Below are 26,651 nucleotides of genomic sequence, written 5' to 3'. Positions count from 1 at the left end.
ATAACATATGGCTGATCTTGAATTTGAAAATATAAGGCAGCGGTGGTAGTGGGGATCTGCATATCATAGTACAAGAATTTCCAGAAATTTTAATTTACTTGAAAGTTAAGCTAAAAATCACGTATTGCGGCATTCTTAAAATGATACATACACCTGCAACCACACTCCACATTAGTACACACAAAAAATAAACCAATCTCTTTCCAGAGCTGTTAATTATCCAGTCAACTTGTGTTTCACAAGCCAAAGGGCAAGCCCATGAGACATAGGGGTGACAGTTGAACACCCCCCCCCCACAAAGGAGGCCAGCTTTGGTTGAAGCTGATGGGCTTCACCTGTCCCAATCACATGGTGAGGAGCTGAGCTGAGCCTATTTAAGGTCACTCTGCCCCTCCAGTACTTTCCTTCACTCTGTTTGTGATCCAGCCTATGAACAATATATGTGAAAACTGGTCACATTATGGTTGGGTAGGAATTCTTCATATAATAAATATATGGCCTAAGTTGCAATCTCTTAACTACTCAATGTGAATGTGGCAGTCCTCACCTTTTTGAGGGTGGGGGTGGATTGGTTCTCATAAGTTGTTGTGGCCTTGGACCTAATTCTATTATCTTCCCATTGTGGCTGGGGGTGCTTCCAGACAGCATGAAAATGTGGATTTAAGAGGAAGGACAAAAAAAGTCAAGTGCAGGTACCCACACAGACCTGTGGGTCTTGGGATTTCTTCCCCTTCGTCTTCTCAGCTCCCTTCTGTCTCCGAACAAGATGGAGGGTGGATGGGGAACATCCAGTGGAAGTTTTTTTTTAAGGTTCACTCTGTTATGTGCTGAACCCATATATATGCATGTGCAAATATCTTAATATAAATATAAGCAGATTCTCTTGTGCACATATGAGATTCAGCACAAATTTCTCTTTTCCACTAATTGTTTGTTCAAGCTCTGTTTAATATTTTACAGTTTAAAATAAAGAGTTTCAGAGCATTCTAATTGTTCTCCATTTGTGCTTCCTTTAAATCAGCTGTGTGCCCGTTTCACAGTCCTATCAGGTGATCAGCTGTTTTGGGCTTTTAAAAACTGGACATATGCTAGAGCAATCTGTCAACACAAGGGAAAGGAAGGACATCACATGTTTTTGGTGAGTGCAGGGATATACAGTGTTGCAAATATGCACACTTTTTAGCTGGAATCGGGATAAAGGGAGAACTTTCTTTTGAAAGCACTTTTGAAAAGAATTTGCAAGGATTGAACTTCTTTGGTAATTGGGTTGTTGTAGGTTTTTTCGGGCTATATGGCCATGTTCTAAAGGCATTCTCTCCTGACGTTTTGCCTGCATCTATGGCAAGCATCCTCAGAGGTAGTGAGGTCTGTTGGAACTAGGAAAAAGGGTTTATATATCTGTGGAATGACCAGGGTGGGACAAAGGACTCTTGTCTGCTGGAGCTAGGTGTCTTCCTTTCTGTTGAAATTGTCCACATGCTAGATTGAAATCCACAAGCATGTGGACAATTTCAACAGAAAGGAGGACACCTAGTTCCAGCAGACAAGAGTGCTTTGTTCCACCCTGGTCGTTCCACAGATATATAAACCCTTTTTCCTAGTTCCAACAGACCTCACTACCTCTGAGGATGCTTGCCATAGATGCAGGCGAAACATCAGGAGAGATTGCCTCTAGAACATGGCCATATAGCCCGAAAAAACCTACAACAACCCAGTGATTCTGGCCATGAAAGCATTTGACAATACATTCTTTGGTAATATTTTCTCTGTTTGCTTTCCTTCCGCATTGCAGAGAGCAACCATAGTGATTTCCCTATCTCTTTCATTTGACTTTTAAGTGCAATGAACAGTCACTAATTAACCAATCAATGAAGCATAGTTAATTATTTATATGTGGTGTTTGCAAGCTATAATAGTTTATTATTTGGTTCACTTATTGTCAAATTTAATTTTGATTACTGACATATATTCTTGTCCACTAATCAATTCAAGACTTTCAAACTTTATGATTTAACATTAATCTGTAAGTGGCTTGGGAAGGAAACAGTGTTCTAGGTATTTTGACAAAACTAAAGTCATAGATTTGAATCCAGACCAAGGCAGTGACATCTCGAGCCCATCCCTTGTTTGGGTATCAGCCAGCATGTCAACGACTTAAATCTAGAAATAGTTTTCTAAGATCTACAGAGACACGCGCTGGAACACCCCAGCAAGTGAGAGTCGAAAAGTGGCACGCTCAAACCCAGACCCTCAATCAATGGCTGATACCAAATGAGAGACTCCCCGCTGGGCACCCAGAAAACTGGGCGACTTGGAAGGCGCTGAACAGACTGCACTCTGGCACCACGAGATGCAGAGCCAACCTTAAGAAATGGGACTACAAAGTGGAATCCACGACATGCGAGTGTGGAGAAGAGCAAACCACAGACCACCTGCTGCAATGCAACCTGAGCCCTGCTATATACACAATGGAGGACCTCCTTGCGGCAACTCCAGAGGCACTCCAAGTGGCCAGCTACTGGTCAAAGGACATTTAATTAACTACCAAGCTTGCAAATTCTGTGTTTTGTCTGTTTGTTTGTTTTTGTTAAAAATGTAATACAAATGTCTGGTTGCTGATGACACGATAAATAAACACAGAGCAAACACAAGTGTGTGTGTGTATCACCAGTTGAGGGTTCTTACCTCTTGGAGGGAATGATATATTCAGGATATTTTTTATCTATGTATCATGTAAAAGCTTAACTCTTCAGCATATATCAAACTCTAGTTTGAAGGCAAAGGTTTATCTCTGGAATTTTGGAAGGTGTGAACTACCTTTAAAAAAACCCAAAAAACCTCAAGGGAACCACTTTGTTCATATAGGTATATAGCTTTCTCCTATCTCAGCAGTTTGGTTTTTTTTTTAAGTCTATATGTCCCTGTTTTTTAAAAAATGGACTTCAGCGATCTCATTCCCTATATTTTGGATGACAAAATTCCTTATCTTTTAGAGAATTACACTTGAAGCTCATAAGATGAGAAACATAGACTCATGATCACATTCTTGACTGTAGGGAATAGGGCAACATGTCTACTATGAAAATCAGGTCAATGCAAAACAGTGCCAAATCGGATTTAGGCAACTGAATCAAAGTGAATGTATGATATGTCAGGAAAAAGTCATTTCAAATTTCAGGAGCAGCCCATTTCTTCCAGGGAGGCTGTTCACTTCTGCACTGCGATATCTGAAGTGAGCTAATTTGTACTGAGGGATGCTATACTGTATAAAGAAGAAGGATTAGAGCTCATTATGTGTACACCCCTATTGCTGATACTTTTCTTTTTGCAAGATTAAAGTAAATCTAGGTTTACCTTTTGGTTATGCCATCATTACTTTTTCTCTGGCACACATAAGATATGCTATTGTAATAAAAGACAAGAATATGCCCCTCTATTAAATTGGGCAATGTTTCTTTCCTGATTGGAGATCCACTTCTAATCCCAGTCTTTCTGCAGAAATATCTTGTCAAGATGTCTTTAATTCACTAGTGTCACAATAGTAAATTATCATCTAATGTTTAGAGAATGCCCAAAGTACTTTCCTGTGTTGTGTTTATGGTGATACACAGTAATGAGAGAAATTTTATGGAATCATAAATTCAACATCACAGTTCTTTTGACCATGTATAGCTATTTTAGATTCATTTATCTTCAGGTCTTTTCTTTTTTTTCAACCTTTTCTACAATATTTCTTTCAGAGAGTATAATGTGTATACAGAGGTCAACATCTCTGGAATTTTAGAAAGCACAAGACATAACATTTTTATTCCATGACACCATTTAAAAGCAAATTGTTATTTAAATGTAAAGAACATGCTCTAATCATGTTATATCAGTGTCCTTGAACTGTCTGGAACCTGTTATTGTTTCAAGATATACCTGTTTTCCAATTATACATACAATGAGGGGGAGAGCAGGGAGGGAAGAAGAGAAAGCATGCTTTCCCTCAACTGCACTAGCTGTTCATTTGTGTAGTGAGTGATAAGGAAATTAACTATTCAGAAGGTTTAGCTAAATTTTATTTAGGACAAACGAATGATTATTACTACTACTACTACTACTACTACTAATAATAATAATAATAATATCTTTATTTTTAACCCACTCTCTCTCCCCAAAGGGATTCAGACCAGTTTCCAAAAGCAAAAAGGCAAACATTCAATGTCGTATACAAATTAAAGCAATTAAACATTTACACATACAGTTAAAAGAAATTAAATTACTTTGGCTAAGAAAATGTAAATTGATCAGTCAAGTATCAAAGGTAATACAATTAAATAGTTAAACTCTGTATAAAAAGTATAAAAATATAGCTCTTCTATAAGTTACATGATAATTGTCAACTTTGTCTGCCAGGATGGAATAAATGATATTCATGCTCCTCTCCATAGCCCAGTGAACAGAAATAGGTTTTTAATTGTTTTTTAAAGGAGAGGAGTGAAGAGCTCTTTCTGAGTTCTTTTGGGAGAGAGTTCCAGAGAGAAGGAGCAACATGGAGAAGGCCCCCTCTCTTGTTCCCAGCCGTGCTTGAGACAAGGGTGGGACCGAGAGCCCCCTCCAATGACTGCGGAGTCTGATCAGGTTTGTAATTTGGGATGCTAGTTGTCAAATAGTCTGGGTCCTACTCATTTACTACTTTTCTGTAAAAAGAAACAAAAATTTAGAATAATAGAATAATAGAACTATAGCAGACCACAGGGCCCTTCCAGTCTTCAATTCAGTTAACGTAGCCAGATATTCATGGCTGTCACCCATTTATCTATTCTGTGCTGCATTTCCCCTGTTGCAGGGGTTTCAAAGTTTTGACCCTCCAGGTGTTTTGGACTTCAGCTCCCAGAATTCCTGGCAATTAGACAAGTTTGCTAGGACATCTGTGAGTTGGAGGCCCAAACAGCTGGATGGTCACAAGTTTGACACCTCTGCACTACTGCATCATCTGTTCATGTTTCTCCAGGATGAGAACTATTTTCCTTTTAGGAGAAGACGAGGGTTCCATCTATATCAAGCAGAATCAAACTTTTGGACTTCAACTCCCATAATTCCTAACAGCCCATAAGCTGGCTGTAATTTCTGGGTGTTGAAGTCCAAAACACCTGAAGGGCCAAAGTTTGCCTCTGCCTGATATAGATTGACCACTTAGGTCAGTGTGGAGGTGGACTGGTCCTGTGTTGGCCAAATGCTGCATTGGGTGATCCAGGGTAATGAGGGGCAAAGCCATATGAGAACAGTTGAGCCTATTTGGTCTATGGGAATAGTTGGCCTATTCACTGAGCTCAAGGGGCTGTGGTTGCAACTATATTACAGAGCTAGAAGCAATCAAATATCTGGCTCATTTTCTTGCACAAGATGCCTCATTTCTGAGACCATTTTCTGAGGCAGAGAATTTGTTGGGCCTAAAAACAAATCAGCCATCATTCATCAACAAACAAACACACAAGTAAGCCTTTACTTAACTCACAGAAAAATCACTTAACTTCACTAAAATGCAATAGAAAAATCAAACATAAGGAAACCCCATCCCAGTTCACACCAACAAACTGCTTTACTCCAACAGACACAACAGTCTTAATGCAACAAACCTTCCCAAAAGACTTTTTAAGACTGGGGTAGTTTAACACAACAGACACAAGCTCACCTAATGTTGTCTCTTCCACCACATTCCATTCAAAATACTTGTGAACTCCTGTTTCTGATTTAGTATTGGAATATGCTCATTTTACTATGATTTTAATTAAGGTCCCCAGACATGAGAATGGATTATAAGGTACATAGGTATGGAAGTCACATGTATCCAATGACATCAGAATTTCAAATCATAATAGATTGGATCTATTCCATTTCAAATGCTATGTTTAATCTCTACTTTTCATATAAATGTCTTCTCTTGATTCCCCCCCCCCCCCAAACTCTACACAGGCATACTTATTTGATTAGAACTAGCAGAAAGTCCATATGGTAGAAACATCCGCTCTGAAACAGAGTAATTGGTCCAGAGATAGCAATAACTTGCAAAACTCTTGCAATGTCTAGCACAATGTGGAAACATAAAGCTCTTTGTCACGTGACAGTATCCCTGAGAGACCTCAGGATTCTAATAGTACAGATCATTGGCTAAATTATTCTTGTTGACATTTCTTCCTTCAGACAGCTTCTCATTAAAAGTGAAGGCAGAGCAGAAGGGAAATGACTGAAATAACCCCTCTCTATAACAATGTAACTATTTTGTGTAGGATGCATCCCAGAGCAGATTTAAATTTTCTTGACTGTCTTCTAATCTGTTTCTTTTTAATGAAGAACAAAAACTTGATACAAACTACCTAGTGCATATCAATTTTAAAAGCTTCGTAATGTTTGAGATGTACACTTGAAGTCAAAAGGGAATCGTTCATATGTCTTCTCTGATTGTTTGGTGAATCGGTCCCATTGCATTCAGATATTATAATCTCAACATATAAAAAGCAGTCACCAGATCAATTATCATGGAATTGTGTTTTAAAGAGAAGATCTTTATGTGCTTTAATGTTTCTGAGTTGATAAAATAAGGCCATTGTTTGTGACTCATGTGAGTGTCATTCAATTTTATTTTCTTCTCCCAAAAGGAGTGTTTCTACTTTAGCTCAATCAAAACTGTAGATTTTTCTTCTTCTTCCCACTCACTCCATTTATGTCTTAAGCAGATATAGACAATTCTCCTTCCCACCCACTATTGGTTTTGTGTACAGTTCCATGTATTCCATCCAAAGATAGGGAATTTTCATGTAAGATAAATAATGGCTGGAAGTTTTACTTTCTTTTTTTATGAATACACACACATACACATACATACACACACACACTGCAGTAGTGCAGTGGGTTAAACTGCTGAGCCATTGAACTTGCTGACCAAAAGATTGGTGGTTTGAATCCAGGGAGCGGGGTGAGCTCCAGCTGTTAGCTCCAGCTTCTGCCAATCTAGCAGATCAGAAACATGCAAATGTGAGTAGATCAGTAGGTACCACTTCTGCAGGAAGATAACAATGCTCCATGCAGTCATGTTGACCACATGACCCTGGAGGTACCACCCTCTATACACACATATACACACATACATAAACATAAACCCTACATTTGCCCTGTATATAGGATTGAATATCTATTTTTTTTAAAAAAAAAAAAACAACAACTTTAAAGCTGGAATGGGTAATGTATGAACTTCCAAATACTGTTAGACTGTACTCCTCATCATGCCTTAACATTTTCTGTTCTGATTTGGGATGATCGAACCTAAGGACCCATCTACACTGGCACATAATGCAGTTTGAAACTATGTTATATGATCAGTGTAGACTCATGGATGCAAACAATGTTCACAAAAAAATTTTTTAGAAAAGGCACATGAACCACTGTATTTTTTTTCATATTTGGGTATTGTTTGCTTGTTTTTTTTGCAAACATGAGTTCTCCCCATGTTTAAAAGAAAATCAACATCTTAGTATAAAGCCAAGTGCTTTATAAACATTATTTTATTTTGTGAAAAATACAAAATGTAATCCAATCTGCAACAATCGGCTGTCTCTCGGTTCAATGTAACTATGACAGAATTTTCTGTTTCATGTTCCTTGGTAAATGATTTATACAGAACCATATAATCACTGACATTAAATGTTATACCATTCTGATTAACAGCCATTGAGCACACCACTTTCCATGAATGTCACTGCTAAGGGTTCACAAATTATCAGCTAATGGAATGTGGAGCCCCCAGTGGTGCGATGGGTTAAACCCTTGTGCCAGCAGGACTGAAGACTGACAGGTCGCAAATTTAAATCTGGGGAGAGTGTGAATGAGCTCCCTCTGTCAGCTCCAGCTCCCCACATGGGGACATTAGAGAAGCCTCCCACAAGGATGATGAAACATCAAAACATCGGGGCATCCCCTGGGCAATGTCCTTATAACTATCTTTTGTGTCATTGAATTCCATTTTGACTATGTATTGTGTGAAAAGTACTTCCTTTTTAATGTCCTGAATCAACTTTTACTTAGCTCCCAAATGTTGTAACGTTTTGAGAAGGATGGAAAGAATCTTTGTACATTTTTCACATTGTGAACAATTTCATACACATTTGCAATACTTATTCTTACTTTTCTTAAATAAAGGTAATGGCCATAGATATTGTCCCTGTTCCTTATCATTGTAAACTATTTTAATGCTGCAGTGCATAGTGTTTCAGATATATTTCATTGTGGATTTGTATAAGGGCAGCAAGATATTCACAATTCTGTTTTCAGTTCTCTTTCTAATTAAGTCAAGTATGAAATGTTTTTAACACTTCTCATATACTCAGAATTTCCATTCAGCTACATACCTTCCAGTTCCTTTCATTGCCAACTCACTTACAACTTAGATTTTAACAGTATAGATATGAAATTAGAAATTATTAATGTCCCAGTAGGTATCCCTTTGTACTTTCTTACACTAACTGCTTCATCACACTAAAGAAAAAATCCACTTAAAATCCAGTTTCTGCCTCCTGCAGAATTCTGGGGTTTGTAGTTTAGTGAGGTTTTAAAGGCTCCTCCCTAAACTACAAACCGCAGAATTCTGCAGGAGACAGAAATTTGATTTTAAGTGAGTTTTTTTCTCTAGTGTGATGAAGCTCTTCTAAATATTAGCCTCATCACATTAGAGGAAAAAATCCACTTAAAATCTGGTTTCTGCCTCCTGTAGAATTCTGGGGTTTGTAATTTAGGAAGGAGTCTTTAACAGTCTCACTAAACTACAAACTCCAGAATTTTGCAGGAGGCAGAAACTGGATTTTAAGTGGATTTTTCCCCTCTAGTGTGATTTATTTATCGTGTCAGTATCAACCAGACAATTGTATTACATTTTAAACAAATTTTTAACAAACAGACAAAACAGAGTTTACAAGCTTGGTAGTTGATTAAATGTCCTTTGACCAGTAGCTGGCCACTTGGAGTGCCTCTGGTGTTGCTGCAAGGAGGTCCTCCATTAAGCATGTGGTGGGGCTCAGGTTGCACTGCAGAATGTGGTCCGTGGTTTGCTCTTCTCCACACTTGCATGTTGTGGATTCCACTTTGTAGCCCAGTGTGATGAAGTAGTGAATCTCACTGCAGATTTTATATTGCAAGGTTTTTTTTTTTTAAAAAAAAATGAAGCCATATTGTTTACTTTCCAATGATACTTAATAAACCAACATGCAATATTCCTTATTTCTTGAAGTAACATTCTGCTTCAGAGTCAAACTAAGGTGAACTCTTTGACATTTTGAACTGAGTGGATCAGCTACCTGAGGTTCTGGAGCAAATTTTAAGCAGGCTCCCTCAATAGGCTATAGACAAGAATTATTAGCAGTTTTCTAGCAGGGAAAAAGGTTAATGATAGAATCTGGAGCTTGCTTGAGGAAAATGAAATTTGCTACCTTCATAACTATTTATAACACCATTTATAACTTCTAGATGAAGAAATGGGCACTCCTATAGAAACCAATTCAGCTAGTCATTATTTTAGTAACAACAGGACTTGGTGGAAGAAACTATTCATTTTACTATAAAATTATTTACACTATATACTCATGTATAAAGTTAACCTCGTATGTAAGTCAGTGACAAGTTTTGGGATCAAAATTATGGATTTTGACATGGCCTGTGGATAAGCTGAGGGTCACTCCACCAAAAAGAGAGAGAGAGAGAAGGGAAGCACCAGCACTGTTTCAAAGAGCCAACTGCCCCTTCATTATCATTTTTCCACCCCTAACATTCAAAAAGGTATTTCACCATTTTACTCAGGGGTAAAAAGGAAGGGGTTGGTTCCTTTTTTAAATATACAAATTATGTTACATTACAAACTTTTATATAACAAAGCAACTATCCTCTTCTTTGAACAGAATGGCAAAAGGCAAGCACCAATCCCCTCTACTATCTTAGCACTTCTTTCAGGAGAAGAAACAAAGAGCTGCTGCTGTTTCTACCATTTTTCTTCCCAGACATTCAAAGAGGCCAGAATTGGTATTATGTACAAAAAAAGCAGAGGGGAATAGGCACTTCATTTAGGTTCCCTTGTGTGGACTAAGCTCCTGCTTTTCACCATCTTACTCAGAGAAGGGAATTGAGACCTTTTACAAATAATGGTTAATGAAGTCTGTAGCCAAGGGGGGTGGGTTGAGGGTTCAAACCACCCCCAAATTTTTCAAACCTGTTTTATTCATGCATTTTAACTGGTTAACCAAATCCCCATGCTAAGTCTATGAGAAGCAAAAAATTGAGTCCCTCCAGAACTGCAAGCACAATCTCAACCAAATTTTGAAAATTTATTCACACTGTCATTATCTATCTTTCCACCAACTTCAGTTGCAATTTCAGCAATAGTCAATATTCAGAAGCTATCAAGTTGGCCCACCAGCAACTGGCAGGCAAAGCCTAAGGTACAAGGGGTAATTTAACATGTTGTTTAACGTCTGTTGTTTAACATCTATATGCGACCACTTGCTCAGCTGGTTCGAGGTTTTGGGCTTAAGTGTTACCAGTACGCTGATGACACTCAGCTTGTGCTGAACATGGATTTCGACCGGACTCTGTACCCAATTGTTTCCATCAGTGCCTCGAGGCCGTTACTGGATGGCTGCGTGCCAGCAGGTTGAGGGTGAATCCAGCAAAGACGGAGATCCTATGGCTGGGTCAACCAGGCAGTGGGGATATCCAGCTGCCTACCCTGGATGGTGAGGCGCTATGCCTGTCATCATTGGTAAAGAGTCTGGGAATCTAGGTTCTTGTGGGGTTTTTTTGGGCTATAGGGCCATGTTCTAGAGGCATTTCTCCTGACGTTTCGCCTGCATCTATGGCAAGCATCCTCAGAGGTAGTGAGGTCAGTGATTTCTGGGCCACATACTGTAGGAAGGTTGTAGACAACCCCTTTCTTCAAAATAATGCTTTTTTTCTGGCTACAGACCAGGTTAAGATACAGTACTGACATTGACACATGGAGAATCCAACCCAGGTGGGGGGTTTTTTTATAGGAGGGGGGTTGACTTATGCATGACTAGCTCCTATGTTATGAACGTACGGCTTTTATACAGGAGTCATGTTAAAAATACATACAAAAAATACAAAAAAACCCACACTTTATTCCTGTTCCCAGAAAACCTCAAAATGTCCCCTTTCAAGAGATCAATGAGCTCATGTGGGAAGTGGCTTTTTTAAAACCAGCATAGATTGTATGTACATTTTATCTCTGAGAGGAAACAATGTTGTATTCATTTTTTTTCAGTACGACGGCTATACAAAGTAGATATTGTACAGTTTCACATTGCCCTTTACCCTGGTGTCTTAAACAGCATTGATGTGAAGCCCAGCAGGATAAACTTTGTTCCAACTACATGAGAGAACTAAATCTTGAGAGCATGGAAACTTGGGACTGCATACACATTGAACCACAATGCGTTCATTCCTCCCAGGTACTTTTCCTTTCCTTTTTACAAAGGCTTGTTTGCTAATATTTTATTCAAACAGTGGGTGATTGTTAACAGTTGCCCTCTGTTCTGCAAGATGCAGGGCTTTGACCATAACCTTGTATTTCCAGGGAATGTCTAAATCCTCATGCAATCCACTCCCTTTTCTTGGAAGGAATGGGATCTACAAGAGTAAAGGTTGGTGTGTCATCTTTTTTACCCTAGGAAATCAACTCTTCTTTCTTCTCTCATTGTTTGGGATATTTTTTGCACATTCCATCCATCTGTGAAGGTCAGTCATTTGACATCATAGCCCCTCCTACACTGTTGCTCACACATTGTTCTATTGAGATATTCTAAAACTCCAGAATTTTTTTGTGGCTGAAGTACAAGAAACAGTATTCTGTCAGAAAAAGGTGGTGGTTTGATTTCTCACAAAATTTCTCTAATCAGTAAATTATCAGCACATACATCAAACGACATTACTGTGTGTGTGTGTTGTGAGATAGGCAGTAGGAGTTTATGACAGGTAAAATATTCCAAAACTAATATGCACTTTGTGGATACATCTTGCTTGGTTTAATTATTCCAGGTTAATGAATGTGTTGTGTTTTTGACAGTCATGGGGCAAAATTATGGGGACCACTCTACATGGTTGTGGTAAGGTTAACAAGTAAAGTTTATATATATATTATTTCAGAAAATTTAAGTTGATACAAAATATTAAAGATTACCCAGACTTTAGTAGAAGATTCTCTAAGAGCTGACTCTCATGTATGAGGATCAGCCATCCTTGGGCTGAAAGTTTTATCGTTCTTTTCTAAACCAAAGGTTATAAAGTCCTCTTTGGGGGAGATAAAGCAGGGCATAAATAAATATGATAAATAAATAAAAGAATAACTAACTTTTGGGAAGAGAGTGGAAGTTACCTCTGCAAAGATGGAAGCAAAAAGCAAAAGGAGAAGTGAAAACAAAGTAATGCAATTTTGAGCTTGCTCTTTTCCTACTTATTATATACGAATGTTGAGGCTTCTTTGATTGGCATGAGATTTAGAGTGTTTTAAAAATGCCACAGAATTTATTAATTCAATATTTATATCCCCTCATTTTTGGAAAATGTAAATTGTCCAATTGGAAGCATCCAAAACATGGTTGCATTTCTGTAAAAATAGACAACAAATGAAAGCGCAGGTCAGACAGATATAATCAAAGATCTGTGTGCTTTAAGGTGCAACTTATGAGAGTGAGAAGACTTGGGGAAGTTTTACATTCACTTATAATGCAGAGGTTATCTGGTGTCCCAGACAGCATGTTGGTTCAATTAGGATTCTCTCAACCAACTCAAAGGTGACAGTGAGTCCCAACTTCCCAGCTGCACTGGACATGGTTTGTCCCCACTGGGCAGACACGCTATGAGACTTCCCCCTTCTTCTGTAATGCAGAATGGCTTTCCCTTCTCCCATGTCATGGATATCGCCAGCAGCAATACCCCTACTGACTTTCTCATGGGTGCTCTGGCTGACATTAGACAGAGCACAATGTTGCTAAGGAAGCTGGAGGGGAGACTAGAAAATCCCCCCATCCCTCTCTCGTCCCAGGTATTCTGGCTGATGTCAGAAAAACCACCCATGAGAAGGTAGGTGGAGGTATTGTCCCAGGTGATTGCCATTCTGCATCTCTGATTCACCTGGATCCAGAGAGCATAGGATGCCAGTTTCAGCTCTGGTTTGGAACCAACCCAGCTATCTGAACTACCACTGATTTGGGGAAAAGTTTGAATATTGATGCAGTTAGCTTAGCCTGGAGCAAGATCATGATAACGCAGACTTGTCTTAGGGCCCTTCCATGCAGCTATTTAAATGCACATCAGAATGTGAATTTAAGAGAACTGGTTTGTTCTAGAGTGCCTATACAGGCACCACACGTACTGGATGAAAGATGACAGACACTCCACACACACACACCTAATCTCTGAAACCATATTCTGATGCAAATTAAGTATTCCCATCAAAAAACAGGAGTTTAATTTCCGTACCTCCTGGAAAACAGTTTCCATAGTGATTGTTTTAGAGCTCCGCAAAGCAAGGCAAGATCTTCAAGCATTCCCATGGCAACACTGGGATTTGCAGGGAAAGACTTTCTTTAACTTCCTCTGCTGGTCTATGCAGCAACCTTATTATTCTGATGCTTTCCCGCTCATTTTTCAGAGCTATTCATTATTAAACTTCATCAAACAATATTGAAAAAATTACAATATTGAATTAATGCAGTTTGACACCGCTTTAACTACCATGGCTCAATGCTATGTAATCATGGTACCCGAACTTTGGCAAAGCAGCAGCACTATTTGACAGTCAAAATGCTGTCAGACTGCATTAATTATACAGTGTAGCTAGCTACATCTAAAGTGTGCAGCCAGACTATTAGAGATACAAAGAATATTCCCAATTTTCTCACCATATTGATACATCCTACTGAAGAAACACCAGGATTATAGTACTTGTAGTTATTTTCTTAATAGATGATAAGGATGATTGTTATTATTATTGAGAAATTTTTAAAGATGTTGAATGGGTAAAGTTTTCACCAACGAGTGCTAAAAACTCTAAACACTAATAAATGTGTGAAATGCTTTCAAAAGTTTGTACAACTGGGGATGGGGGGATTGAAGTCTTTTAACCCTTTATATTACAATGGTGTATGCAAAGGTTTACCTCTCCTATACATCTTATATGTGACGGAGATCCTTTGTAGTTTTCAAGCAACAATGATGACAGAACTAAAAAATGGCAAATGTCTGGGTGTTTTTTGTTGTTGCTTGCAAGTACATTCTTAAGTGTGTTGAGGTTTGTGATTTACTCATCAGTCCATCATTATAGAATAATATCATAATTCAAACATTATCTTACAAATAACTCTCCACGAAAAGCATTTGTATGTTTTCTGACATATCATTAACTCATTTTTCATAGCTATTCATTATTGAGCTTCATCGAACAATATAAAAATGAGCTACACATAATTTGTTATAGGCCATTAAAATAGTGTGTTTCCATATTTCTTCTAATTACTAGTAAACCTTTCATTTCTTTAATGGAAGCACAGGATGTAGTAATTCATTCTATGATTTGCTGCTCTCTAATGACAAATATATTTGAGTAGAAATTATTACATTTTTGAAAAGATTTATCTAGTGCAGGGTTTCAGATGTTGAAGGATCTGTTTGATATCATAGCGTGTGTGGACAGTGTGCGGTCTAGGGATCCCATGTGACCCCTAAGTCTGCTTACATGGCCCTGAACCCCCCAGACACCAAAGAGCACAATTTTTCTGTTCTCAGTCACATGACATCAGATTTTCTTTTCCTCGAAGTCTGCAGGAATGACTATTTACATTTTAAACATGATTATTACAGCTGTGCAAAAACTGTAAGAGGGTCTTGAATCATTAGTGTTTTGTTAATTCTGTACTTATGACCTGATTTATGACTCTCAGAGCCACCCCCCAAAACAAACAAATTGAAACACCCACCGCCAGGTTTTCATAAAGAAGTTTGCTTGTTTTGTATGCCCCCCCCCTCTCCGTACACTTCCCTTTCCCACCTTGTGCCCTCATGGCAATGGGAGGGCTGCTCTCTCCTTCCCTCTCCCACTCTCCATCAGCCTCCATCCCCTTCATGGCAAGCCATGCGTCTGGTAAAGGAAGAGGCCCTGGCAAGTGCTGCAGGCAGGCCCTGCCTGCACTGGACCCAGGGCAAGCTGTACACCTAATGGGGAGGCCCTGCAGAGTTTGGTGGTGCTTCCTCTTCGGTCATTCACATGAATTGCTGTGAGGGGGAGGCTGACTGAGAGTGGTAGAGAGAGGGGGGGCTCCTCTTCTGCCAGGCACAGGACAAAGCCTGCTTGGGTATGGACGGTACTCTTGCTCTGACACTTTTGGTGGGCCCTCCTCCTGTAAGGTGTATGGCCCACCAAAGGCCCAGCACAGGTAAGGGTCTGCTCACAAAAGACTGAATGGTGGATGGAGACAAGCTGCCCCAAGCCCTGCGGGGCCTCCACCAGATATAGCATAGCTCTTGTAGTTTTTTTTAATAACAAAAGGAAAAAATAGCAAATTTCTTGTCACTTCATATTACATACAAGCTGGACCTCTTATGAAATTTTCAAAACACTTTAGCATCAAAAAGAGAGTCACACGCATTTCATAAAAACAAAGTAGATTTTTTAGCTTTGTACGCAACTATAATGTTTATGCCCATTTAATGCTGGAAGAAATCCACAAAACAACCTCGAAACATTTTTTAAAACCAACTGTAAATGTTCATCCATATTTGTGTCCCCCTTCCACAATTTTGTTGGCATTGTGGACAGTTTGTATGGTGACTGAAGGATTGCAGGAACAAGACATTGGCCCTAAAACTGAGAGCATTTGATCATTCTTGCCTTTTAAGAATTAACAAAATTTCTAAAAATCTGTTTGTCATCTGACTCAATATCTCTCAAAAATATCAAAGGATAGTGACTGGGCAGGAAGAATCTATCACTTCCTAAGCCCTACTGACATATGGCCCCTGGTGAGCACGGGGAGAAGTTTTTTCTTACTCTAGTTCTTATTCTTCCCATTGATGTTAGCAGGATGAAATATAACTTTGCCATCATTATTTTGGGACTCCTTTTAGAACAAGTTGGCTTTGGATGCTCTGTATCCAATACCTCATGTATCCTGAGATGTCTGTTTCATTTCTTAGAATTAGAGCCTATTTATACCATTATAGGTTTATTCTGGTATGTTACAATTCATCCTGATCATAGAATGTAACCCCACCACAGTGATGACATTTCAGCAACATGTGACCAGGTGGAATATTGCAGTTGAAGTTAAATAATGAATGAAAACTGTAAGCAAAAATAATAGCATTCTATTTTAAAATGATAGCATGAACTATTATGTAGAGCAGGCGTGCACAACCTGCGGCCCTTCCAACTCCCAAAATTCCTGCACATTGGACAAGCTGTATAGGGCTTCTAGGAGCTGGAGGCCAAAACAATGGGAGGGCTGTAGATTGTGCAGACTTGATGTAAAGTATTGGATAAATACTATACAGGTCCAGGTTCACATCTCTACTCAAAGCATGATATTATTTTACTCATCTTGAGTTTATCATTGTGTCTTGGCTTATTCTGAAATTAAAATGGCAGGGGCAAATTAGATAGTAAGAAGGATAAAATGTACCTTTCTAGGTGAACAACAGGGATAAAATGTACTAAACAAAGTAATTAACAAGAGATCAAAATAAATTGGGATTCTGAGGTTTAACAATTTTGCTGATTTGCCCAGGTGCATATGTTTGACCTGCAAGAAAAAGAGATTTGAGAGCTTTAGAACAGAAGAGAGCACATAAGTAGCAGGAGAGATTAAGAAGAGCATCATGACATACTTTTAATGTGCCTTTATAGTTCCTAGAAGCAGACAAAATGTTATTGTAAGAATTTTATTTTCTCTGGAGCTTTCCATAGAATATTCAATAGTACATAATTAGAATATGCTTTTAACACACTGTTGTTATCGATTCACCTTCATATTGTCCCTGATATTCTTGCCCCACCCCAAGAGTGAAATAACATGCTGGATTAAATCTTGCTGTTCCTCCTAGCCAGAATAGACCCGTTGATTCAATAGGATTTGACTGTGTGTTCACCCAGAAATTAGCAGATAATTTAATGAGTTTACTCAAAGTGTATGGATGAGGTTTTGATTAAGAATCAGAACATTTCATTTGAGGATGGAGAATGTCCATCCTTTTCTCCTGGCCAATCACATGGAAATGCATTTTCAAACACACATGACATAAAAGGAAAAGCAGAGAAAACCCCACATTTGAGGCTAATTTGGGGGCCACATATTTGTTGAAGCACTGATAGGCAAAGTGTGGCACTCCAAAAGTTGTTGGACTACAGCTCATATCAGCCATAGCTAGTTTAGTTAATGGTAAAGATGTTGTGAGTTGCAGACTGCCATCTAGATGGTCACATCTGCTTTAGTATATGTGTTCAGAATTCTTAATTTCCATCAGGATTGACCTATAAGCAGATTAGTTTCCAGGTGAAATATTTCAAATATGGCATGTACCTAAATGCTGACTTGTTTGATGGATTGTAATGCATGCAAGAGTGCAACATGTATTTTATTTGGGTATTAATACAACTTTCCACTTCACTTTCTGTGTTTCCAATTTTTCTAGTCTTCAGTTTATCTGCATCAGTTTGAGAATTCTTTGTTTAAAGACAGTACATATTTTTTTATTTCGTTGCATGCAATTTAAATCAATATATTTCATTTGATACAAAAACTTTCAATTACACACATATTGCAGATTTATATTAATTTTTTTAGGGAATAAAATTGAGGAGCAAGTTAACCTTGAATGATAGTTGTATTTAGATTTTGTGTTTGTTTAGAAATTTGAAAATAAATGATCTTGTACTATGCAATCAAATATGTTTCTTTCCACCATGTTTTAATATATATGATTTTCCCTTTGTGCTGGTAACAAGCTGGCAAAATCTTAAAGCACTTGTACAACTAATTATTCCTGTTTCCAGGAAATAAACACAAACATTAAATGCAAGTGCTAAAGGCTACACATTGCTCTGCAAGGATTAAGTAAAGGCAATATGACCAGAGATGAGTGATACAGAAGTCTTAGAAATGTATAAAACCAGAATCATATGGACACAATTTCTATAAAACATGCAGAATATTTATAGGGAATATCCAGTATAAAAAGATAAAGCATTTTTTTAAATTGCAGTTTAGTACTCTCTGATCAGACATTTCCATTTTGTGCCCTCTCTGTTTTTTTGTTTGTGAATTATTGACCTGTGTGTAATTTAATATTAACCTCCTTTGAAGCATCACATCCTAGGTACTGCTGTAGGGAAGATAGTTGATTTGATACATGTTGTCTTGATGCTTAAAATAAATCCCAAGTCCCTTTCACTGACAGCATTTGCTATTACCTGAAATGGGAGCAATTCTCTCTGCTATTTAACAATCTAGAAATGTTCTGTGGAACTTAAAAACTCCAAACCTGTACTTCAAGAAACATCCTTTCTAAAGCAGGAATCTATTATTTAAGCAGCTCCATCTGGAAAACTCTCAGCACATCAACTTGCCATCCGTAACATTATTATGTGTCTTTTCCACCATATTGAAGAGAAGTACATGCCATAACATTTAAGCAGTGCATTCATCTGAGAATATATCCCATCTGTCTTGGTCCTTACATTTGAATTGCTTCAAATGAGAGCACAGTGGGGCTTTGGTATTCACTGGGGTTTGGTTTTGGTACCTTATGGGCAGCAAAATTGTGAATGCTCACATCCAATTATATCAGTGGCTCCCAACCTTTTTTTGACCGGGGTCTACTTAACCAGGGACCATTTCTCCAGGGACCACTTGACCAGGGACCACTCTTCAAAATTAGTAACAAAAGGGTTACGAATTAGTTTTTTGGTCAACTTTAGATTCATTTTGGTTATTTGGGGTGCTGATTCAGAAAATTGCATTGGATAGATTACATCAGCTCTAGTTTCTGATATAGAACATCCAGGAGTCTCCATCTACTCGTCGACAGAAAACCATATTTAATAAGCTTCGGCACTATAAGAGGGTTTCACAAGATCAGTTGATCTCATTGCATTGGTGTAGTAACGGTAAGGCTGTGGATCATATTTTAGTTTTTGTGGACCACTGGTGGTCCATGGACTACAGGTTGGAAACCATTGCATTATATCCTGTACTGTAGTAAAATTGTGCCCCTTACAATAAATGCCAAAAATTGAGGTTTGCTTTTGGATTTGTTAAATATTTTCAAGCCATGGATAGTTGAATCCATATATGAAGAATACATGGCTCTGAAGGACCAACTTCATACATTTGAATTTATCCTGCAGCTGCATATTGGGACTTGGTAGTGGCCAGTAGCAAAGCTATGTGGTGAGATATGAAACATTGTCTCCTCAAATAAAATTTTCCATCTACCACTAAACTTCTAACACTGATGTAAACCAAACTTCATTGAAGCATTTAGAAATACAGTGTAGGGATCCAAAAAAAAAGAGCCATCATAGTTAACAAAGGAATGTGAACAATGCAAATGTAAGAGTTGTAACAGTGAAATATTTTCAAAATCTCAGTCTCTTCATTGATAGAAATTTAAAGATTAAAAAACATTTTCATTTAGGGGCAGAATTTATACTTGGTAGAAAATGCCATTCTGTCCCTTCCCCCGTAAGTATTCCTAATACTATCCTTGATAGTGAAAATGTTATTTGCTGTTCAGTGCCAGAATTGGCACCACTAATTTTCACTGACAAGGTTCAACAATATTGGAAAGCATCTTATGTTTGTCTCCCAACCCTCGAAGTAAAAGACTCACAAATAAAAACACAACAACCAAAGCATTGGGTTCAAATTGGGCAACTTTTATTTATTGTTACCTATTTAAATATCTAAACTAACTTAAAGGGGGTGCCTGGAACTGGTATAACAAAACCCAGGTAGACTCTCTACCGATCTTAACAGCAATTTACGGGCGAAGCACCTGGGTTTCCTGGTAACAACCTCGGACCACCACGTAAGGGAAATGAGTGAGGAGTCTCTCTTTTAAAGATCTTGGATCCTAACTCCTCCCATTTCAGGCCATTTTATTTCACTTCACCTTTTAACAACAACAGTAGGTGAGTGTTTAACTTCATGGCCTATCACCCCTTAAGGGGGTGCCTTAGGTGCACACCGACTAACAGGATTTCCCTAACTATTTAACGCCACGGATTGGGGGCAAATGTCTATTTCGCCCCCATCCCCCACCAATTCTCCCAACACCCCCTGTATACCCTGACGTAAATCTGCCAGAAACTGCTGGTTGCCCGTTTCGGAGAGGTGCACTCCATCTACTCGATAGAAACCTTGTTGTTCACGAGTGATGTCTGTGTGCTCGATGTAATAGCCTCTCTGACGAATCATGAACATTCGCATGGCCCTATTGACCCTTTTCCTAGCTTTTTCAAGCTTACGCACGTCACCTCCTCCCAACCACTTACGACGTGGTATGATGGCCGACCATGCAATGTGTACTTCGGGCCACGCTCGCCAAATTTTTTGAATATCGGCTCGCGCTTGCAGGAATAGTGCCTTTCCCGTCAACAAGCCCAGATCGTTACCACCGAGGTGGATAACGAGAACATCAGGAGGTGGCCCGCTCCTGGCCCTGAATAACAGCGGGCACAATCCGTACCACCGCAGGCCTCTCACGCCTCTCCATTCGATCGTCGCAATGGAAGACAGGCCCAAATGCTGGCCATAGGCAGTCTTAAGGGCCTCTCTTTCCACCCAGAAGACGAAGCTGTGTCCACAAACCAGGACTCTTCTCCTATGCGCCGGCCCAACGTTACCTGCAACGATAACAATAACTATATTGAGCATGGACGAATGTAGCCTTTGAAGGCATTGGATCGCCATCGCCCCACAGCTTTAACTGCTTCCTTGTCATATCCCATTGCTGCTGCCGCTGAGGCCGCGCCAATCCTGAAGGAGTGCGTGCCAAATTTCAGGTGTCCCATCCCCAATGTGTCTAATGCCCTAGATGTAACTGACCAAAACTGGTATTTGGTCAGAGGTGTTCCGTCTTGGTGACAAAACAAATAGGTTCCCTCGGAGCCCCTTAGTGTTGCGAATTGCCGCATGGCTTGTACTGGGCATAAATCGTCATCCCCACACCTTTGTAAGCTAACTATTTGACCCTTCGACCCCTGGTCCGTCTTTGACATTCTGATTCTGATGTCAATCTTTTCCTGGAAAACCATGACATCTGAAACCAGCAACGCACGGTGTGAGGTATCAGTCTTGGCCATCGACACCAATTCACTCACACGAAGGGCTGCAAAAAAGGCCGTCAATGCGGCCGCGTGAAACAGCGCCTGCCTGTAGGGGGAAGTGCATATGCGTGGCCAAATTTGTTTAAGTCCTTTTAAAATTGCGGGTGTCAGGGGCTGCCGATCATCCTTTGGATGACCGCTGTGCCTAGCCCACCCTGTTAGAATTTTATGGATCCGGAAGTCATCAGTGGGGTCATTGAGTCCCTGAGACTTAAACCAGTATGCCAGCGCTGCCAACTTTGTTCTAATGGTCCGTGGAGTCAAGCCCCTTCTTTTGTGGTACACACAGAACTGAGCAATGTGCTCGTGTGGCACTGGCATGATTTCTGGTAACTTGTAATACTGCCTGAAATCTAGAAATTCTTGTATAGCCCTGGTATACGACCTCCTAGAACTGGGTGCTAATGCCATCGTAATACCTAATGCCGTCTCGTCGTTCCAGCCTTCCAGAGATGGTCTGGCATCCGCTCTGGCTGAACGTCCGCGGCGGGTGCCAACTGTCTGAACCGCTCCATCTGGAAGCGAGACAAAGCGTCAGCCAAGGTATTGTCTAAGCCCGCAATGTGGAATGCACGAAACAATATATTGAGATTTAAACACTGTAAAACAAATTGACGAATGGCATTCATAACCCTAGGTGATTTAGATGTAAGGGTATTAATGACCTGAACTGTGGCCATATTGTCGCACCAAAAGTGCACTGTGGAGTTTGCAAAGCTTTCGCCCCAAAGGGAGACTGCCACTAAAATAGGAAAAAATTCCAAAAAGGTTAAATCTGATGTAATTTTTAACCTATGCCAGTCATCGGGCCACCTCTCGGCGCACCAGTGACCATTGAAATATACTCCGAAACCTATAGCTCCTGATGCGTCCGATGAGACTTTTAAGGCATCTTTGATCATCAACTCTTGCCGCCAAAACGAAATTCCGTTAAAATGGCGCAGGAATTGCAACCAAATGCGCAAATCGGCTTTTATAGCTAGGGTAACTCTAATGTGGTGGTGTGGAGCCGATGCGCCCGAAATGGCATCGCAAAGCCTGCGAAGAAATGCTCGACCAGGAGCTATTACTTTGCAGGCGAAATTTAAATGTCCTATTATTTGTTGGAATTCCCTTAGCGTTGACTTATGTTTTGACAGAAATTGTTGTATCCTGACGATCAATCCTTCGACCTTCTCACATGGCAACCTGGAGAATTGATTCACTGTGTCTAATTCAATCCCCAAAAAGGTCAATACCGTCTGAGGGCCTTCAGTTTTTTCATCAGCCAAGGGCACTCCCAAGGAGTAGGCCAGCTGCTGAAAAGCGTGCAACAGGGCGCCGCAATCTCCTGATCCTCCTTTTCCTACGAAAAGAAAGTCGTCCAAATAGTGTACGACTCCCTTAAGGCCTGCCTTTGTCTTAACTGCCCATTCAAGGAATGTACTAAACGTTTCAAACGCAGCGCATGACACTGAGCACCCCATGGGCAGAGCTCGATCCATGTAGAACAGCCCTTGAAACTGAAATCCCAGCAACTCAAAGTCGGCTGGATGAACCGGGAGCAGCCTGAATGCTGATTTAATGTCGCACTTGGCCAACTCTGCTCCCGTCCCATATTGCCGCAACAATCGCACCGCCGCGTCAAAAGACGTATAACTCACGGAGCATTGTTCGTCAGGAATGGCGTCGTTCACCGAGTCACCCTTGGGGTAAGACAAATGGTGAATGAGGCGGTATTCCCCGGCAGCCTTTTTGGGCACTATTCCCAATGGGGAAACTCTAAAGTGAGGCGTGGGCGGTTCCGGGAAAGGTCCGAGGACCCTCCCCTCTCTTACTTCTTTGTCTATCTTCTGTTTCACTATTGCCTCTAAACCTATGACTGATTTCAAGTTGGGGGACAAACATGCTAAACGCGGCCCAACCGCCGGGATACGAAAACCGTGGGAAAAACCTTGAAGCAAATAAGCGGCAGCAGTTCTATTGGGATATGTTTTTAACCATTCACTCAAAGGGGCCAGCTTAATTGGGCTGGGGCCCTTTTGGAATATTGGTCTGAGCCGGATTCTTTCTTGTGAACTGTGTATCTCCTGAATTAGGTCTGGCTGGCTTTCTTTTGAAACAGGTTTTGGCTGAGTGATTCCCCTGGCATATAGTGCAGGCATGTTGAAACTTGCAGTTTTTTCTTGTGCAAGATCCCCAAGCCGCATAATCCCAGCACATAAGCTTTCTTCCCTGCGGCTGTTGTGCTGGGCCGCCTTGCCGAAAGGGCTGAATTGCCTTAGCGTTTTGGATCGTATGGCCACTGTCAGCCTTCTCACCAGACACCGATCTGGTTGTATTCATCACCTCCATCCAGAGTTGACTATCAATAAGATCCCAACGCTTGTCAGGCTTTGTGGCGGCCTCAGTACGAAAACGGCTGTCATAAATGAGCCAGGCTTGACCTGTATAATTGACATATGCCCCATATATTATATTCTGGTACTTAAACAGGGACTTAGCCCTGTATGGATGAGCCTCAACTATTAACGATGCATAAATCGTGTAGCAGGCTATCCAGTTTTTCCAGTTATGTTCTACTCTTCTCTTTTTTATTTTTTCTTTGCGGTCATCATCTAAATCCTCTTTTTCTTTTTTATCCAACTCCCTAAAGTATAGGGAGAAAATGTCTATATACTCATTCCTTAAAATTTTGTCAATGGTTTTCTGTGACAAATGGGCTCCCAAAGAAGCCGACGCCGCTGTGGCGATTACTGGCAGTACCCATTTGTCAGTTCCCCAGTATTGATTGTCTTCACCTGTTCTAGCCGTCTCTAATGTTATTGGAGTCACCGTGGCCTGTTGAGGTCCGGCCTTAACGCTCGGAACTCCTATTTTGGCTGAAGCCGCCTCGGCTGAGCTCAATGATGTGTTTTGTGTCTGGTTTAGTCCCCAAGGCCAAACCAGTGTGGTGCTATTACCTGATGATGTAGACGGTCCATCCAAGGCGCCGCGTTGAATGGATGTCTGGCTTGACCCCGGTGTTTCAGGTATGACCGTTGTTGTCACACGGGCTGGGACCCCCGCCTCGGTTGGCCTGCAGATAGCCGTTGATGCTTCGTTCTCCGGCTGCGGTTCCGCCACGGATATTTGAGCCTGCGTTGGGACCAGCACCGGCCCGGGCGCGGTTGTCACTGCTAAGTCAGCCCCTGTTCCACGCTCGTCTCCCTCTGGAGGCTGAATAACGGTCGGGGCCGGTGAACCATCTCTCCTCTGTCTGGATCCAGCTTGTTCGGCTTGTTCTCCTTCGGGTCTCGCAACTCCTCGACCTGACTCTAGGGAAGACATACGAGATAACAGGTTTTTAAAAATAAGCTTTTTGCTGGCCCGGCGTGCCGGGCGAGGCCCCGCATCCCGTGTTTGGAGCCCCCTTTCCCTCTCGAACTTGTCCATTCTAGCTATCAGCGCGTCCAGGTCCTCGGCCGAAACGCCCTCCTCCTCCGATGATGTATCTACTGGAGGAGGGGGGCGTTTTGCCGAAGTCTTCTTGGCGGGCCCCTTTCCTTTGGGACCGCCCACGTTCTTCTTCGGCGGCATCCTGTAAGAGAATTAATGACAGATTTGTCACTATAGGAGGTTTTATGCTGCAATGCTTATTGATCTATTCACATTTGTATAATTTTTTTTTATTATTATTATTATTCGGAAAGCTGGAGCTAACACTGGGAGCTCACCCACGTGTTTAATTACGAAGCTTGCCGCCTGAACGTCCAATTTTTTCGTCATCTCAACCTAAAGCCTGCTTTTTAAGCGTGTTCCAATTAACTTGTGACATTCTTATTCACAATCAATTTTTTTTTATAATAAAACAGTTGAAGCTTACACGGGGAGCTCACTCGGAAGCAAAATTGTGAATTTTTTTTAAAAAAAAAACAGTTGAAGCTTACGCGGGGAGCTCGCTCGGCAGCTAGAATGTGAATTTATTTTTTATTTTTTATTTTTTATTTTATTTTTATTTATTTTTTTAAAAAACAGTTGAAGCTTATGCGGGGAGCTCGCTCGGCAGCTAGAATGTGAATTTATTTTTTATTTTTTTAAATTTTTTTTTACTTTTTTTTTTAAAAAAACAGTTGAAGCTTACGCGGGGAGCTCGCTCGGCAGCTAGAATGTGAATTTATTTTATTTATTTTTTTTAAACAGTTGAAGCTTACGCGGGGAGCTCGCTCGGATTATTTCCATTATTATTAGCATATCCTAAATGCGCACCCGCATCAGCTTCACGCTGAGCATATAAATAAATACCTTGAATAAATTGAATTCACAGGGGGGGGGGGTTTCGACGTGTGGCTTCGTAGCCACCATCACCCACCATTTTGGCGATTCCCCCTAGGTTGTCTAGTTCGACCGACCTTTAAAATGGCCAGCCCTGTGCCTCACAAAATGGCGCCTGTTCATAAATGAGGCTTGTACCAGGCGCCGCGTGACCCAAGTGCCACGTGCGGCCCTGGAAAAAGCCGCGCTGCAATTGTTACGCAGCAGCTCTCTTGCAAGCCCGGGCACGAGCCGTCACGTGGCCACTCGGAAGCTGCTACACGCGGCCTCCCAAAGACCCCCGACGCATCTCTCCGGAGGCCGGATGGCGCCAGCATGGGGCATAATAGCGGAGAGGCTGCTCCTCGCCATTAGGAATCAAGCCGAAGGCCGGGGGCGGCGGCAACAAAGCGGCGCGTGGGAAGACTTTTTAAGTAAGGAGGGGGGGGAGGGGAGGTAAGGGTTACACCCTGGAGCCCACTACCCCCAGCCGTGGGCCCACCTATCACTCCCCCTCCCACCGGAGGGAAGAGAGGGGTGGCGAGAAACCCCTCTGTTCCCCCAGGGCCCCTCTACCGACCTGCCTTCTGAAAATGGATTCTTCTTTTAATAATTTCCTTCTTCTTTTCTTCTTGGCAGCAACGTCTAGTTGGCTGCCTCTTCTGGCTTCTCTCTTCCCTCTTTAGACTTGGCTCTTCTGGCTTCTCTCTTCGCTTTTTCCTCTTCACTGGGCCCGTCTTCTCAGCCCAGCTTCCAGGCACGTCTTCTCCGTTCAGCTTCCAGACTCGGAATGAGTCTGTGTGGGGGCTGGCTTGCTCGTTAAGCCCCGCCCCCAGTCCTCTGGAAGGTTCCATTGGAACCTCCCCTTGCCACGAGGGAGGCAGACAAATCATTTTCTCCCTCCCCATTTCACGGGGAGGGGAAACTTAAAAATGTTCAGGGTTTTTTTTTGCTG

At 40.9% G+C, this 26,651-nt stretch overlaps 1 protein-coding gene across 2 annotated transcripts; it reads right to left on the bottom strand.

The window, feature by feature from the left end:
• Positions 1 to 19,951: 19,951 nt before the first annotated feature.
• Positions 19,952 to 25,271, bottom strand: LOC137094783 (uncharacterized). Of its 2 annotated transcripts, none has more exons than XM_067466870.1 (2): positions 24,367 to 25,271; positions 19,952 to 20,941 (listed from the first exon to the last, which is right to left on the bottom strand). In XM_067466870.1, the coding sequence occupies exons 1-2, from the start codon at positions 24,980 to 24,982 to the stop codon at positions 20,301 to 20,303; spliced, it is 1,257 nt and encodes a 418-aa protein (XP_067322971.1). In that variant the 5' UTR covers positions 24,983 to 25,271; the 3' UTR covers positions 19,952 to 20,300. The 2 variants fall into 2 exon arrangements, with proteins under 2 accessions (XP_067322971.1, XP_067322970.1); XM_067466869.1 differs by lacking the exon at positions 24,367 to 25,271 and adding an exon at positions 21,844 to 23,607.
• Positions 25,272 to 26,651: the final 1,380 nt, after the last annotated feature.

Source organism: Anolis sagrei, chromosome 3, assembly GCF_037176765.1.
Source record: "Anolis sagrei isolate rAnoSag1 chromosome 3, rAnoSag1.mat, whole genome shotgun sequence".
NCBI classification, from domain to species: domain Eukaryota; kingdom Metazoa; phylum Chordata; class Lepidosauria; order Squamata; family Dactyloidae; genus Anolis; species Anolis sagrei.
The sequence above is the reverse complement of the archived record's forward strand: the minus strand, read 5'-3'. Positions and strand labels throughout refer to the sequence as shown.